This window comes from Trachurus japonicus, chromosome 6 (genome assembly GCF_045865225.1).
Source record: "Trachurus japonicus isolate A0001 chromosome 6, Traja_1.0".
Taxonomy (NCBI): Eukaryota; Metazoa; Chordata; class Actinopteri; order Carangiformes; family Carangidae; genus Trachurus; species Trachurus japonicus.
The window spans coordinates 11,500,267-11,515,228 of NC_140912.1; the positions used below are offsets into that span (position 1 = coordinate 11,500,267).

Sequence of the window (14,962 nt, forward strand, 5' to 3'; positions counted from 1 at the left end):
AAAATGAAAAGGTCTGATGCAACGGTGGTCTTTGGGTCCATGGTCTTGTTTGCTTACTTTTAAAAAGAAAACCTTAATTCCCAACTAATCATAAATAAATTAGTATAACGTTACTAAATGCAACCAACTGAACGAATGCTGGAATAAGATTCAGCACTTATTCCAGCACTTGACTGAACGGTCCTGCAAGTCCCCGGCAGGGCTGACAGCATAGACTATATAGTAAAGATACTTTCAGTGACAAACATGATTCCAAGGCACCATCTAGTGGTGAAGTTTTGACATTACTCATCAAGAGTCCCCTTCTTCTTAAACATGGCTGCTAAGTAGACCCTTCAATGGCTTGTAAACCAAACTTTTTCACAGCGAAGCCGCCTATTGGTCAGAGAAAGACGACGGCAGCTGGAACTCAATTCTGATTGGTTCATCGAAACCCAACAGTCAGCACGCATTTCTGAGCTTACGCTTTTTAGCTTTAGCTCTGGTAGTAGTTTGACTCCGACAATCAACAGGTTAGTGTTAAAGTTAATACATCATAGTCAGTATAAATGGGAATGGGTGCGCTTGTTACGGCTGCACACACTTGCATGCGTCTTTGGTATCCAATTTAAAGTCACCATCCTCACTTACACATTACATATGTCAGCTTTGATTTTTTTTTAGCGTTTGCTAATTAGCATTGAGTTAGCAGGGTTAAGTTAGTTTCAGGTAGGTTAGCGTTAGCAAACGACCCCTGCACACTTCTTGGAAGAAGAGGAGAAGTAGCTTTGAGATGAACCGACTGTTGCAGACAGGCTTTGCCGGTTCAGTAAAACAGTAAACAGAGTCCACGCTGTGCTGTGCTCTGCTGCAAGTCCAGTTTAAATGTGGCGGTTTGCATGGTTTGGAAAATGACGACGTGGGAGGCGCAGCACGGAGCCAACTGAGGGTAGGTAACGTTGCTAGGCAACAAATAACCCTGACTATCGCATAGTGTTTACACTGACCGAAAATACAAGTGTTTTTTTTTCATTATACGAATAAACACAGTGACATGCAGTGCTTAATAGCGTTAAAACGATGAGCAGGCTACATGCACTTAGCCGACGTTAGCAGGTTGGTAGCTACGTTAGCATACAGGTTGTACAGACAGTTACCATGGTAACACCCCACAAGATATAACGCTTACCACCCTCTTATAAACAACGTTGGGTGCCGTTCGCCAATATGGACAGCTTCTGTGCATCTTAATCGATGATCCGATGCAGCGTTGAAATGCTTCATCAACCCCAGATGCTAAAAACATTCTTGAAGACGTCCTATAAGGTATGGTGAGGGAAATTAGGGAACATACAGTAGCCTAGCATGTTCTGAAACGATGTAGATAGCATGACAGCTGTTGTAATCGTCACCCAAGGCTATGTTGGAGTAATTGGAAACTCAACGTTATTCGTAATATCTCCATATATATGCATATGATAATTTTATCTCATATGAGGATAGACTACACTTAATTTTACTGTGAGTAGACAGTGTATCTGCTACTTGGTTATATCTTTAATATGAGGGCAAAACCGCAGTGCTGTCTGCACGGCTTTATATGCGTCTAATCCGCTTTGCACGTCTTATTTTTAGGGATGGGAGAGCAGCCTGTGGTGATCCTCCAGCACCAGATGAGTAGCAGGTAGTGACGGTGCAAAAGCAGTGTTGGTGCTGCTGTGTACAATGAAGAAGATATTCAGCTTTACTAAGAAAAAGAAACACCCGTCCGGTACCCCTGATAATGGGAGCGTGCTTTCGGTTGGCTACGAACTGAAAGACAAGGACCTCGGGAAGGTTCACAAGGCTGCCTCTGTGGGCGATTTGGCAAAGTTAAAGCAACTTGCCAAAAAGAATGACATCAATCAACTTGATAAGGAGAACAGGTGAGTGTGTTTAAAGCATTTATTGTCCCATGCTTAGAAGTGTCAGTGTTTGCGGGATTAAATGCTACCAATAAGGTGAATGCAGTCCAGTGTGCAGTGTGTACTTTACTGAAACGTCAGAATCAACACATTACCTTTTTGCCACTTATCCACTTTATTTTTAATTAAATCAGGCTCTGGTTGATTACCATGTTGGTGGACTAATGGAAAAAAAAAAAAATCAGTCACCCCCAGATACATGCCTTTCGTTCTTTTTGGTACTTTTGCATAAATATATATTATTGCAGTGCTAGAAAAAAATAAAATGACAGCCCTTTTGAGTGTTGTATGTTTTAGAATAGCAAAACTAGGTTTTGGTAAGATGTCCAGGTTTTCAACAGGTGCCACAAGTAACATGTGCATGACACCCTGTTGTTTTCTTTTCTACTCCTGTTTCAGATTAGGCTCAAGTTACCATTTATAATTAGCATGTGTCAGAAGTAACTGAGTGGTGTAAGTGGAGTACATGAGGCAATTTACACAATGGCTTGTTGTAAAGAAGGAAATATAGCATCTCAACTTGTCAGAATCAGTTTAATATTGTGTTCCTGAGTATTTACCAACCACACTCTAAAATACACTTTTTGATTTTGTTTTATTGTCAGTGGAAGTGTTGTTGCATTTGAGAAACTCACTCCTTTGTGTTTCAGAACTGCTCTTCATATTGCCTGTGCCAGTGGACATGTTGAAGTGGTGCAATTCCTTGTGGAGAGCAAAGCCAAGCTTAACCTATGCGACAATCAAAATAGATCCGCCTTAATGAAGGTAATCCTGAATAGTGAGACTTGAAGTCAGAGTGATTGTTAATTTAATGTGATGATATTATAGTGTGATGATCATAGCCAGCTGCCTTCTTTGTACATTGTGTTGAACCTGGTACAGTAACAGGCCTTGCTCCATATTTGTGTCAATTCTTCATAATATCAGGCGGTGCAGGGCCAGCATGATCGATGTTTGAGCATACTGCTGGAGAATCATGCTGACCCAAACCTGGTGGACATCAATGGCAATACTGCCCTACATTTAGCAGCAAACATCCCGTCCATCGGCACTGCCATCCAGCTGCTGGCACATGAGGCAAACATCAATGCCCAGAATAAGGTGATTCTGTCTTTCTCTCTGCCACAGTGCAGTTTTCAGCTCTAGGCCAAACATCAGGACAATATTCAGTCTATACAAAGGTAATGCCCTAGAAGCAGTTTTGCACAACAACACCAAACACCATGAAAAGCCACTAGCTTGCTGTGTAAAATATATAGTGTCTAAATACATCCTACACATAAAATTACATGACGTGTCAAAAACTGCTGCTTGTAAATAATAAGGGCTCAGAATGAATGATCTCATCTGTGATATTCCAGGTAGAATGAGGCATTGTTATTCTGATAACACTTTTGATTCAATTCCTAAGGAGGGATTCACACCTCTGACTGTGGCAGTCCGCGAGGACCATCTAGAGATGGCTGAGTTCCTCCTCAAGGAGACTGCAGATGTGAATTTGATGAGCCAAGACCAAAGGTAAAAGTGACACGTTTGTGTTACACATCTAATGATTTTGATGTCACTGAAAACGAGCTCCAACAGAGTTTGGCTGGTATTATTTTCACCTTGTAAGTCTGTGTGTCTTCATGTGGCCCTAAAGACTTTTCTAGTCGAGAGGTGTCTGCCACAGAGGTGGTTTTGAGTACAGTGTTTTGGCAGGTATTTATATATCTGTTTGTGTGTGAACAGATTTCTTATCAGCATGCCAGTGGCACAGCTGTGAAACATTTGCGGTCATAAAACTTTGCAGGTGTCTATTTCAGAGTTTGAAAATGTGTTGTCCAATCCATGAGAACTGAGCACTGATAATGTATTAATGTATATTGAGCATACACGGACCAGGAATCACAAGTTTTCTCTTGTTTACAGTTACTTATCTTGCTATCATTGATCTTTCTTTGTAGGTCTCCCTTAATGATAGCTGCTGGCAATGGACAGATCGGTATGGTGCGGCTACTCTTGCGGTACAATGCAGATATCACACTAAAGGATGCCAAAGGATGGTCAGCAGATGACTGTGCAGTAATGAATGCACATCATCCGTAAGCGTTTTTATTTCTTTCCACTTTGTGCTATTTCCTCTATGATCTATTATAGGAATATATTTTAGTCATAGGGTATTTTGAAGTTGTATTCCTCCTTTTTTCTTTCAGATTGATGTATAATCAGAGAAACATGTTTTCGCCTATAACATTGTCACATATTCTATGTCTTGCCTCTATTACAGGTGTTCCCTCCTGATCATTGAGCATGGCACTCAGAAAAAGGATGGACCCCCCATGTCGCATCTTGGTCCAAGCAAAAACAAGAAAAAGCTGCTGCTGGGCAGTCCCTTCCAAGATGTTGAAGCAGGCTTCTCTTTGGGAGGACCGGCCACTGACAAAGATGGTAGGGAGATCAAATAACGGTGAATGGCAGAAGTCTGAGGATATAATCTCTCCTATTCATTATTGACTGTGATTATTTCATTTATTCCTCATGCACTTGCCTATTGACTGGATCTAGAGCATGGAGCAAATGAAGCAGGGGGAGGTATTACTTGCTTAGATGAGCTTTTTCAGTCAGAAACTGTCAGCTTTTAGTCAGTGAACATCATTAACAATTTATGGCTTTAAGGATTTGACACTCAATCTACTCTTCATCTTTATGCTGCCTAGATAATAGTGTTTTGTGCCTCATAAATGTTATACTTTTAAAGATTATTGGCTCTCAATATCTCACATTTTGATACATTACAAAGTTCCTTTTCTTTGTTGCAGATTTCGAAGACAATTCTCAGTCAGAGTCGCTAAGTCGGTAAGCACAATCTTCTCACATTTCTACAACTTGCAACAAGAATTGATTCACCAGGCTTAATTCTTCTTCTTCCTCTCCCAGGGTTTCAAAAAGTGCTGGAGATGAATGGCCTTCATCTGAAGATGACGATGAATCTGTTCTAGTTGAAAAGGTTAGTGCCACTTTTTTTCTTTTTGTTTTCCTACAAAATTTCACTCTAACCGTCATCTGATATGTTTTCCTCCAGAGACCACAGAAAGTAAACCTAAGGAAAATGATTGCATCTAAAAAGGGACAAGGTACTCTTTCAGCATTATTCGCCATCTCTAGAATCCCTCCAGAGTTTGTGTTTTTTTGGTCGTGACCTTTTATCCCTACCTGCCCTGTAGCCTCTGCCCTGCCTGACAGATCCTTGAGCGGTTCAGATTCTGAGCCAGTGGGTGAAAATAGAATCCAGAGAATCCCATCCCTCTCAATGGCTTTGCAATCCAGCAATGCTCCGCAGCATCCAGTAGATCCCTCTCCTGTTCCCTTCCTCCTAAAAGCACCCCAGATGACTTCCACCCCTCTTCCAAGCTACAATAAGGTAAAATATTTGCGTTTCAACTTTGCTGATTGCATCTCTATGACGTTTTTTTCTCTTTCTATTTTTCCTTAAATGACCATAACCACACAGGCAGGGCAGGGAAAAGCAAACCCTCAGAGCAGCCGTCAACTAGTAAAGGAAGCTCAGATTCCCCTGAGGGAAGCCCAGAAGCACAGGACTCTGAGGAGGAAGTTGGAGAAGAAGAGGAAGAGGAGGAGGAAGAAGAGGAGGAGGAGGAGGAAGAAGATGATGACGAAGACGAGGAAGAAGAAGAAGAAGAAGAGGAGGAGGAGGAGGAGGATGATGAAGATGACTATGACGAGGAGAGTGAAGAAGAGGATGAAGAAGAGGAAGATTCTGCCTCTACCTCTGCCTCTACTTCCGCCTCTGCCTCTGCCTCTGTCTCTGTCAAGGCCACCACTTCTGAATATGAGGATATACAAAAACCTGTGGTCACCGGTGATACGGAGATTACTGACAATAAGGATATACCTGGTGATGAAGATGCCTCAGAGAAAGATGCCAAAACAGAGACTCAAATTACTGACCAAATCTACCCAGATGGAGCAGAAAGTTACATGCCAGCAACATTAAATGTGGAGGAGGATTGTGTCGTTTCAGCCATTAGGGTCGAGTCCAAGTTTTCTGATGAGGACGAAAGCCCTGCGAAAGACCAAAATATACCTCCAGACCCAGGTTCAAAAGGAGGTCCAATACCATCCAGACGTAGAACTGTGACTCCCTCACCCAGCAAGGTTAGGAAAGAAGAATCTAAAGGAGAAACGGAAAAGGATGATGATGACTCGGATAAACAAAACAGTGGTGAGACAGTGTGGAACGACAGCGATGATGACGAGGATAACCAAACAGGGGGTTTTGGTCGCAATACTGTACTTGCCAGGCACAAAAATGTTTTACCTGTGGTTGACGAAAAAAATACAGACAGTAAATCTGATGTTGCATCAACTGAAGAAGCCCTCAAAGACGGGAAACGCAGGTCCTCATGGGGGTCGTCATTAGAGGACAGTGACAATGATTTACCCAAGGAAGAGGAAGTTGAAAAGGAGACACTTGATGAGGAAGGAGATGTACCTCCATCAGATTTACAAGTTGAAGGAGCAGCATCACAAGCAGAAAGCACTTTACCGCAACCAAGCAAAGACCTTGTGGACACGTCATGGGATTCCTCATCACCAGTGGCAGCATCACCGAAACAAACGATGGCGAGGCCAGAATCCTCTCTGAGACTACGTGCAACAAGCTCTCTCCGGTCCAGACCAGACAAAGCAACAGCAGCTCAATCAGAGTGGGATTCCTCATCTGAAAATAACGAGCAAAATGAGAAAGGCCCCCTCGCTGAAGATGAAGTTGTGTCACCAGCTTCCAAACGAAATGTTGTAACGCCAGACCAGAGTGGAGAGCAGCACTGTTCTGACGGCTCTGTGGGGGAAGACAGACAAAGTATTGAAAAAGAGTCAAATGACCCCTCCCCTGCAGTCTCACCAACACCCGAGGATGAAAACGAACACACAGACCAAGGAGATAATGATGGTTCTAGTTTGGTTCGTCAGGCATCACAAATGGAAGGAAATGTAGATTCAGATGATGATAGCAGCTGGGATGATAAAGATGAAAGTGATGAGGATGAAGTTATAGAGCACAGTGACAACCCACCCATTTTGCAGTCGCCAAGGTCGAGGCCCACAAGTGCAACGGACAAGAAGTCAGAGGAGGAAGCTAGGGTAGAAGATATCGATGGTGATGAAGATGATGAAAAGGTTATTGATGGAAATGATGAGTCAACGGACAATAACAGGGAAGAAGAGCTGGTGGGTGTTAAGAGTAGCGACCCGAACAAAGACGATGAGACTAGCGAGGACTCTGACAGCATGGGCCAAAAAGGGCAGTATGATTTTGCCACCGCCACAGTCAAAGTGTCTGATGTAGGAGATGATTCTGATGGAGGCAACAAGCCAGATGACGAAGATGTGGCTACATTAACTGCATATATTCCGCTAGGAAGTGAAAGCGCGATTGTTCCTCAGCCATCAGACGACGGTTCACCCGCCAAAGAACATGCCACAGTTTGTGAACCCCATCATTCAGACAAGAAAACATTTTCTGATGAAGTGTTACCTCAGACTGACATTGATGACGTAGATCTAGACTCACCTGAGGAAGCAGAGAGCGTAGTCAAAGATCAGCAGCTCACGAGCACTGAAGAACCAGTCATCCAGGTAAAACAGGAGTAGGTAGATCTTAGTATTGCTGTAGCAGTTTCTGTGTGATTAGATTGTTCAAACACACCTCTAAAACACTGAAGCTATGTCAAAACCTTTGTCACATTGATATTAATTTTTGATATGGTTGTTCTCATGGTGAGTGGTGTTTTGTTTATCAGAAACCCCTGAAAACAACAACTGAAATGGGTTAGTAACTTGATAAGTAATGTTTTCACAGAAAGAAGACTCCTCTGTGGATGAGAATGATGATGATGACGAAGAGGATGATGAGGACGATGATGACCACAGAGACGACAACAAAGAGGAGGTGGGAAATGACGAGGAGGAAGAAGAAGAAGAAGAAGAGGGAGACATGTCAGATGAAAATGATCAACCAGAAGAGAGTGGAGAGTCCCTTGACACCGTCCCACCTGTTCCCGACGTAGAAGTATGTAAGGATAACAAACGAGGTATGCAGCAAAGCCTTTATGAATGTATAATATATAAATAAATGTGTTAGAAACATCTGCGTTATCATCACAATGTTCAAGTGACCTTATTCTGAGAGGAGGAGAGGTTGACATTTTAAGAAGATATCTAGGTTTGTGACCAGTTAACAAGATGTTAACCAACAAGCCAATTAGGTTTTATTTGATTGAAAAACAATTAGAAACCCTGCTACTTTTTTCCTCTGTATGAGGATGTTCATGCTGCTACCTATCAAGAATTTTTAATTTAACAGATTGTTGTAGAAGTTGTCACATTTGCTCACAGATATTTTGTGTGTCATCTGTTGCCCCTGTTGAATATATCTTTTACTGTTTGGCAACCAACAAGTGTTTCAGCTTAATTGATTCACCTTCATCTGTTAATAGATTTCCTGTCTGAGCTGGGTCTAGAGAGGGGAGAGGAGGAGCAAGATTCTTGGGACTCTGAGGTACAGTAAAGACACATTTTTTTAACACCTTTGGAATCAGATCAGAAGCTGGCCGTACACACTTTCATGGCCTCATTATTTTATCTTTGCAGTCCCATTCTGAAAATCCTGATGTGCCACATGAGGAGAAACAAAGCTCGCACACACAGGATCAAGAAGAGATGCCCACTGTTGAAGAAGAGATTAAAGAAAGTAAGTCTATTTCATTTATTGCTTTTATTTTTTTCAGATCATCCCAGGCACCATTTCATGCTACAGAAACAGTTTGACCTTTTTTAATTATAAACACTGAAAACTGCTTTGGTGATTTAGTGCATGTATTGATTTTGCCTGTGAGTAATGATCCAACTTATAGTCTAAATAATGTGTAGATATTGCAATGTACAGTACTATGTGTATTATATCAGTCTTTCCAACTATATGTTACATTTCTTTTGTAGACTTGTTTTATGTTCCCTCATTTGTAAGAGGGGAAGGAGGCAATAGGATGGCAGATCTAGTGCCTCGGAGGAGAGTAGGCAGGCCAAGAGGCAGCCAGGGAGAGGGTAAATGAATGTCTTGTCAGAGGTGTAAGGAACAGCATGTTACCCACACCAGAGGCCTTATAATCACCTCATGATCACCACAAGAGAAATGCATGCGGCATACAACACTACCCCCACCCCACCTGTCACCCTTGAAGTTCATTTCCCCAACATTTGAAGTTACAGGGCCACAGGTTCTACTTTACTTTCTTGGTTCCTCCATGTTTTGGCTGAAATAACAAAAAGCAACCCCAGCTCTTCTCAGTGTTCTTGGCTGGTAACTGAACTTGTGTCCCCATAAAACTGAAATGGAGAATCTAATGGCGCTTTTCCACTACACAGTCATGGCACGGCATGGCTCGGTAAAGGTACTTTTCCATTACAGCTGAGTTCTCTAGTTGCTCCTTAGCGGGGGCGGGGTCGTCGCGGGGCGATCACGGGGCCGCCACGGGGCCGCATTGTCCCTCTCTCTGTTTTTCGATCCTCTCATCAGCTCCAAAATCACTCCTCAATTACGGACCACAGCGTGGTTTTCCAGACAGCATCATTTAACTCGGGTGAAGGAATAACAACAGTCTCGGTACCATGCTTGGTACAGATGACTCGCGATGACGCTCTGCCCAATCAGTGGAAGGCGACGTCACGTTTTAGTATTGCTTCGGCTCGCTTGGAACCAGGGCTGACGCGGTACTAAAATAGTAAAATAGTACCTGGTACCAGGTACTAGGGCTAGTGGAAAAGCAAAAAAAAAAGGGCCGTACCGTGCTAGTGGAAAAGTGCCAAAAGGCCCTATTCAGGCCTGGCATTAAATGCGTCATAGGTGATCCAGCTCACATCAGAATGCATCTCCACTAGATCTTACTCCTGCTTGCTCAGTATGCAATTAAACATATACCTAATTTTTGTTTGCAGAGACGAAATGCATTGACTCTGATAGATGGGTCAGATAAAGAGAGTGAGCTGAGCAAGGAGGAGCAGAGCAAATAGTACTTTGCGCACAGCCCTTCTGTAAAATAAGATTTTAGCCATTTGAAATACCATAAATTCACAAATAGAAGCCCAGGCTTTTATTTGATTTTGAACAAATCTAATGCTCAGCAAAAATGGGAAATATTGTCAATACAGTTTAAAAAAGTAAGAATAGAAGAAAAGAGCCAGATATGGAGAACTTCTTCTAAATAAATGCATGCTCCAGCCATTGACTGTTTATAGTCCTTGGGTCAGTCGGAGTTCTCAACGGACCAGGCTGAACAACACGACCGGACATAATATTGTAGGTCGGGTCAGACCACGGGCTTCTTTTTTTGGCCACATTCAGGCCAAGAATTAATGCTCATGGGTCCGGCCATTTTGGGTCTGAGCTTCAACACCCTGAGCTTCAACACCCGTGGGAAAAGAATGTGGCCACGTGTGGACCAGACGACCTCCAAACATGGTCTAAGAAGTGATCAGATCTCAATTGCATCTTGAGTGCATCCTGTGTGTGCACAGTTGAACTCGGCACAAGATTGGATCACACAAAACGCATGTTAATACCCAGGCTGAACAGAGCCTAAAAACCTGTGTAATGCCTAACCATGTTGCCTCCATGCTGATTAACCATGAGCACATTTGCATGGGAATGCTTTTTACAACGTTCTCTGGCAAACTACCCCAGCCTCATCAGAATATTGTTTTGTTTCTTACAGAGGAAGTAAATTTGTGTTGTCTCAGACATAACAGACTGTGTCTTGTCTCTTGTAGCTCAAAACAGTGATAATGAAAGAGAGCCTGCTGCTAAACATGACACTACACGGAAAGAGGTATGTTCAGAAATGAAATGGTGTGAGAGGTAACAGAGATTGTGACCTCTGGGAATTAAATTGCAATATTTTTTTTCTACCAGAGTGAGAAGGCAAAATGGGAACCACTCAGTGTTTTGAGCAAACTTGAAGGAGATAATGAACGAAAGACGGGTAAATTAAGTAATCCAAATCATGTCCAATGTTAGAGAAGTTTTCTGAACCAGAGCTTGTTGTCTTACTGCTTTGTTTCTCTGTTACAGATGTAATGGAAGATCTTGGTCTGGGTGACGTTGATGATCTTGAAGGTAAAATTACATTATTAGTTTTTGTGTTTTTTGGCTTGCCCCTGTTAAACTATGAGATTCCAAAATATTTCTGATTAGGGTGGTTGTTTTTGAGGCCTTAGTTCAACAAGTGTATAGCTATAGGTATATGTATAGCTTTAGAATTTGAGAGAGGCCAAAATGTATGCAAATTATGACACTCAGAGCTCAGTTTACTCCCTCCATTACATAAAGGGATGGTATATTTTATCTCTAAACAGAAACAAAACAAAAACAAAATTGCCAACATAGACATATCTGGAGGCTGCATATGTCCATTCTGAGTTGAGTATGTAGATTACATGCTTAAAACAAGACAAGAACAACAGATTCATGAGAGGCCAGATAATATTATGTTGTATTCGTATGAGTAAACAGATCAGAATTCATCCCTAAACCCCAGTGCAGTTGCACCTTTTACACTGTTGGTAAATTCCTTATATTAATTAGAGGGTACCTGCCATAATCAACAACAACTTCAGTTTCAAATACATACTAGTCATATGTTGTCTTTTTAAGGCTAATTAAGTTGGTGTTTACAACACTGATGTTTCTACTCCTTGTATGTTTCTGTCATCACACTTTTTGAAGCCCATAAAAGAGGTTGGTGAACGTAAACTTGCTCATTAGATAAGCTGAACTTAATTTACTGTTTATTGTAGTTCCTCTCTTAAAGGGATATTTCAACATTTTGGCAAATTCGCCTATTGCCATAATCCCTATAGTTTTAGGAGTAGGTTTGTTACCTTTAATTGTCGGTTTCAATTGTCTTTAGAGCGGTGGAGCAGAGACGTGAGCTGCTCAGCTAACGCAACGGAGGCGCACGGTATTTCCACGGTGTTTCCCTCATCAAACTAAATACACAATTCAACAACAAAACGCTCCTGTGGACAAGCTGTGACCTGCACATTCACCACGCTATGAAAGAACTACTTGTGCTTTTAAAGTCACTCTGACGAGCAGCCGTGTCTGGGATGTAGTTCCGGCTACGCATTTGCCTTGAAAACAACTCTGTCTCGTAACGTTCCATTATTATCTCATAGCGTGGTGAATGTGTAGGTCACAACTTGTCCATGAGAGTGTTTTGGAGTTGTTGGATTGTGTATTTCATGAGTTTGATGAGGGAAAGCTAGAAATACAGCACGCCGTGCAGAGCTCACGTCTCTGTCCCGCTTGCACCGACAATTAAAGGTGATGAACCTACTCCTAAAACTATAGGGATTATGGCAATAGGCGAATTTGCCAAAATGTTGAGATATCCCTTCAAGACCCCAGGTTGATATAGCACAATAGTGTAGCAGCCTATCCCAGGTCTTTTCCACTGTTGAGACCTGTGGAGGCACAGGCACTGACAGTTCATAGATGTAGTGGTGACCTCCTACAGTCAGAAACACCACTGTCATATTTTGTTCCTTTACTTACTACTTGTGTTAATGACACAGATCCATCAGACTGGGACACAGCCAGTACAACCAGTAAGAAAACCCTGCCTGGCCGCAGGGTGGCCTCCCCTGGACTTGAAGAGTTCCCAGAATGCACCAACCCCCCTATTAAAGAGCAGGATGACGATGTTCCACCAGCAGAACCGCTGACACCTCAGAGGAGCATCAGCTCCAGCATGAGACTTCCCAGCACATCCCCTCAACTCGTACCCCAGCCTCAACCTCGAGTGAGGAGGATGGTGCTTCAGAAACCAGAAAGTGACGAAGGTAAAATGCTCTAAGACTGTTAATAATCATATTCATTAATTCATCCGTCTACATTTACAACGTTCGAACAAAAGACAAATCTGTTTCTCTCTTCAACCTCCTCTCATTCAGAATCAGATTGGGAATCAAACAATTTAACATCCACTACAGCTAAAACTGGCAAACAGCTGCAGGACACTGTCAAGCCTCAGGCAGTGGTCAAACCAGGTAAGGTTCACAGTATATTTTTAAGTAGGTTTTATGTGCACACATGTCCTTTTTGTGCACACATGACAATTCTGTCTCCTCAGGTTCCCCTGGGGTTTTATCAGTTGCACAAAGCAGCGAAAGGAAAGAAGAGTCGGCTGAGCCCCAGCATAAGGTGAGAAAGACCATTATTACCACAATCCTAACACCTATGCCATCCCTTATTCCATTTGGCACCAGATGAAGTAGAACTGCATGACCCATGTTTTCCAAATGAAAAAGTCCAAAGTATTACAATTTAGTGCCAAGCAAGTCGTAACTTATTTAAAATATAGTTTTTTACTTATGTGGTAAGCTTCTGTTGATGTGAATGGTTCATGGTTCCAAAATGAGAATGAAATTTATAATCAAAAGTAGCAAATGATACGAGTATGAAATGTCATCTTAATATTGTGTATGTCTTTTGAAATCAAAATTTGGTGTTTTGCATTTTTGTCTTGTGTGTGTTGTTTTTCTTTCGTCCGCCCATGCCATCAAAGGAGAAAGTTGGTGAAGGAGATACATGCGAGTTAGATATAAATAACCCACGGCCATCTGGCATCGTGGGCTCAGACAGAGGAGAAATAGACACTGACTTAAAAGATCAACACAGTCCTGAAGAAGGAAGAGGAGTTGGTGATGTTCCGTGGGAGAAACGTTATGAGAAGCTCTGGGTGGAGGTGGAGAAACGGGAGGTAAAATCCACCTTCAAGAATGTTGCTGGTGAATTAAAAGAGAAGTTTGGAGAGCTGCTTAAATCAAAGTGTCCTGCAGAAGAAGAGGCCACAGCTGAGTCTACTTCTACAGAAGAATCAAGCGATGATGATGAAGAAGAAGAAGAAGAAGAAGGGCCAATCATTCTTCGTCCAGCAGCGAGAGCAAGGAGTACTGTCCTTCTCACCATACCTGAGCAGAGGGAGTCTGGACTGGAGGACTCTGTGACAGAGTCAGCTGACAACTCCCTGAGTGAAGACGGGATGCAGCCTCCACCTGTCAGTGACAGCAACGTGCACCAAGAAACAAATCTGCATCCCGATGACAGTCTGGAGGAGAGCAGACCCCCCTCACCACAACTCCTCACAGCACAGAGAGAGAGCAGCACAGACCACGCTACCACAGCGTCAACCTATGGCCATACCAAACCCATTTCCACCACTGACTCTACATCATTCTTAAAAGAGGAGATGAAACTTGGGCCGTCCCACAAACAAAAGATGGATTTAATTTGGACAGACAAAACTGCAGACATAGGTGAAGCTGAGAAGAGCGGCGCGAGTTCAGAAGAGGAACCCGAGGAGATGGCCGGTCCTCGCCCCCCGGTGATGAACAGACGTTTAGCATCTGTCCCAGGTGTCTCTGATGAGGAGCTGGAAGAGGACATGGGAAGGTTTAAACTTGAGGTAGGGATGCTGAAGTGTGTCTTCCTGGATTTGGAGAAAGAAAACGTCCAACTCCAGAAAGAGGTAGAGGATGGCCGCCTCTCCATAATCCTTTCTCGATCTCCTGTCTTTTTCTCCTTCTCTTTTTTTCCCATTCATGACCCTAATTTCAATTCTTTTCCTCAGCTGTTTTGAAGGGGCCATAACAGCCGCACATCATGACTTCATCTTATTCCTGTCTGTTAAATGTTCATTGTCCACGTCTTAACATTCATTTTCTGTAGCTTTGATTTCAAGTTCAAGAGTCAGTCCTGCATGTTTGGTGTTGTATTGTTGCATCTCCTCCTTAACAAACCATAATGGTCCATAGAACTGAGCTCACAGGCTTGTTGAGGATTATAGTGGAGACACCTTTACTACCGACTCGCAGTTCAGAAATATCAGACGTTTGGCATTCTTGCTTGTACTCCAAAACTACAGAAATGTAATTTTTGTGTATTCTTTAGTTTTGAC

General features: G+C 42.6%; 1 protein-coding gene across 23 annotated transcripts in view; it reads left to right on the plus strand.

Annotated features, from left to right (window-relative positions):
• Positions 1–457: 457 nt before the first annotated feature.
• Positions 458–14,962, plus strand: part of LOC146985634 (alanine and arginine rich domain containing protein) — a 28,590-nt gene continuing 14,085 nt past the window's right edge. For 4 of the 23 annotated variants that reach the window (XR_015035982.1, XR_015035984.1, XM_085778722.1 and 1 more), the window contains exons 1-22: positions 458–928; positions 1,615–1,904; positions 2,594–2,708; positions 2,871–3,044; positions 3,355–3,461; positions 3,890–4,027; positions 4,213–4,373; positions 4,491–4,517; positions 4,745–4,781; positions 4,863–4,932; positions 5,008–5,059; positions 5,437–7,583; positions 7,807–8,038; positions 8,444–8,505; positions 8,598–8,697; positions 8,946–9,050; positions 10,773–10,831; positions 10,915–10,984; positions 11,074–11,118; positions 12,579–12,845; positions 12,957–13,052; positions 13,136–13,206. Coding sequence is in view for 18 of the 23 variants with exons in the window: in XM_085778722.1 (XP_085634848.1) it covers positions 1,705–1,904; positions 2,594–2,708; positions 2,871–3,044; positions 3,355–3,461; positions 3,890–4,027; positions 4,213–4,373; positions 4,491–4,517; positions 4,745–4,781; positions 4,863–4,932; positions 5,008–5,059; positions 5,437–7,583; positions 7,807–8,038; positions 8,444–8,505; positions 8,598–8,697; positions 8,946–9,050; positions 10,773–10,831; positions 10,915–10,984; positions 11,074–11,118; positions 12,579–12,845; positions 12,957–13,052; positions 13,136–13,206 (4,335 nt within the window). In the remaining 5 variants the exon portion in view is untranslated. Of the gene's footprint in view, positions 929–1,150; positions 1,306–1,614; positions 1,905–2,593; positions 2,709–2,870; positions 3,045–3,354; positions 3,462–3,889; positions 4,028–4,212; positions 4,374–4,490; positions 4,518–4,744; positions 4,782–4,862; positions 4,933–5,007; positions 5,060–5,149; positions 5,347–5,436; positions 7,584–7,806; positions 8,039–8,443; positions 8,506–8,597; positions 8,698–8,945; positions 9,051–10,772; positions 10,832–10,914; positions 10,985–11,073; positions 11,119–12,578; positions 12,846–12,956; positions 13,053–13,135; positions 13,207–13,570; positions 14,471–14,962 lie in introns of those variants that run through there. The other 19 variants (XR_015035983.1, XR_015035985.1, XM_085778723.1 and 16 more) reach the window with 10 other exon arrangements.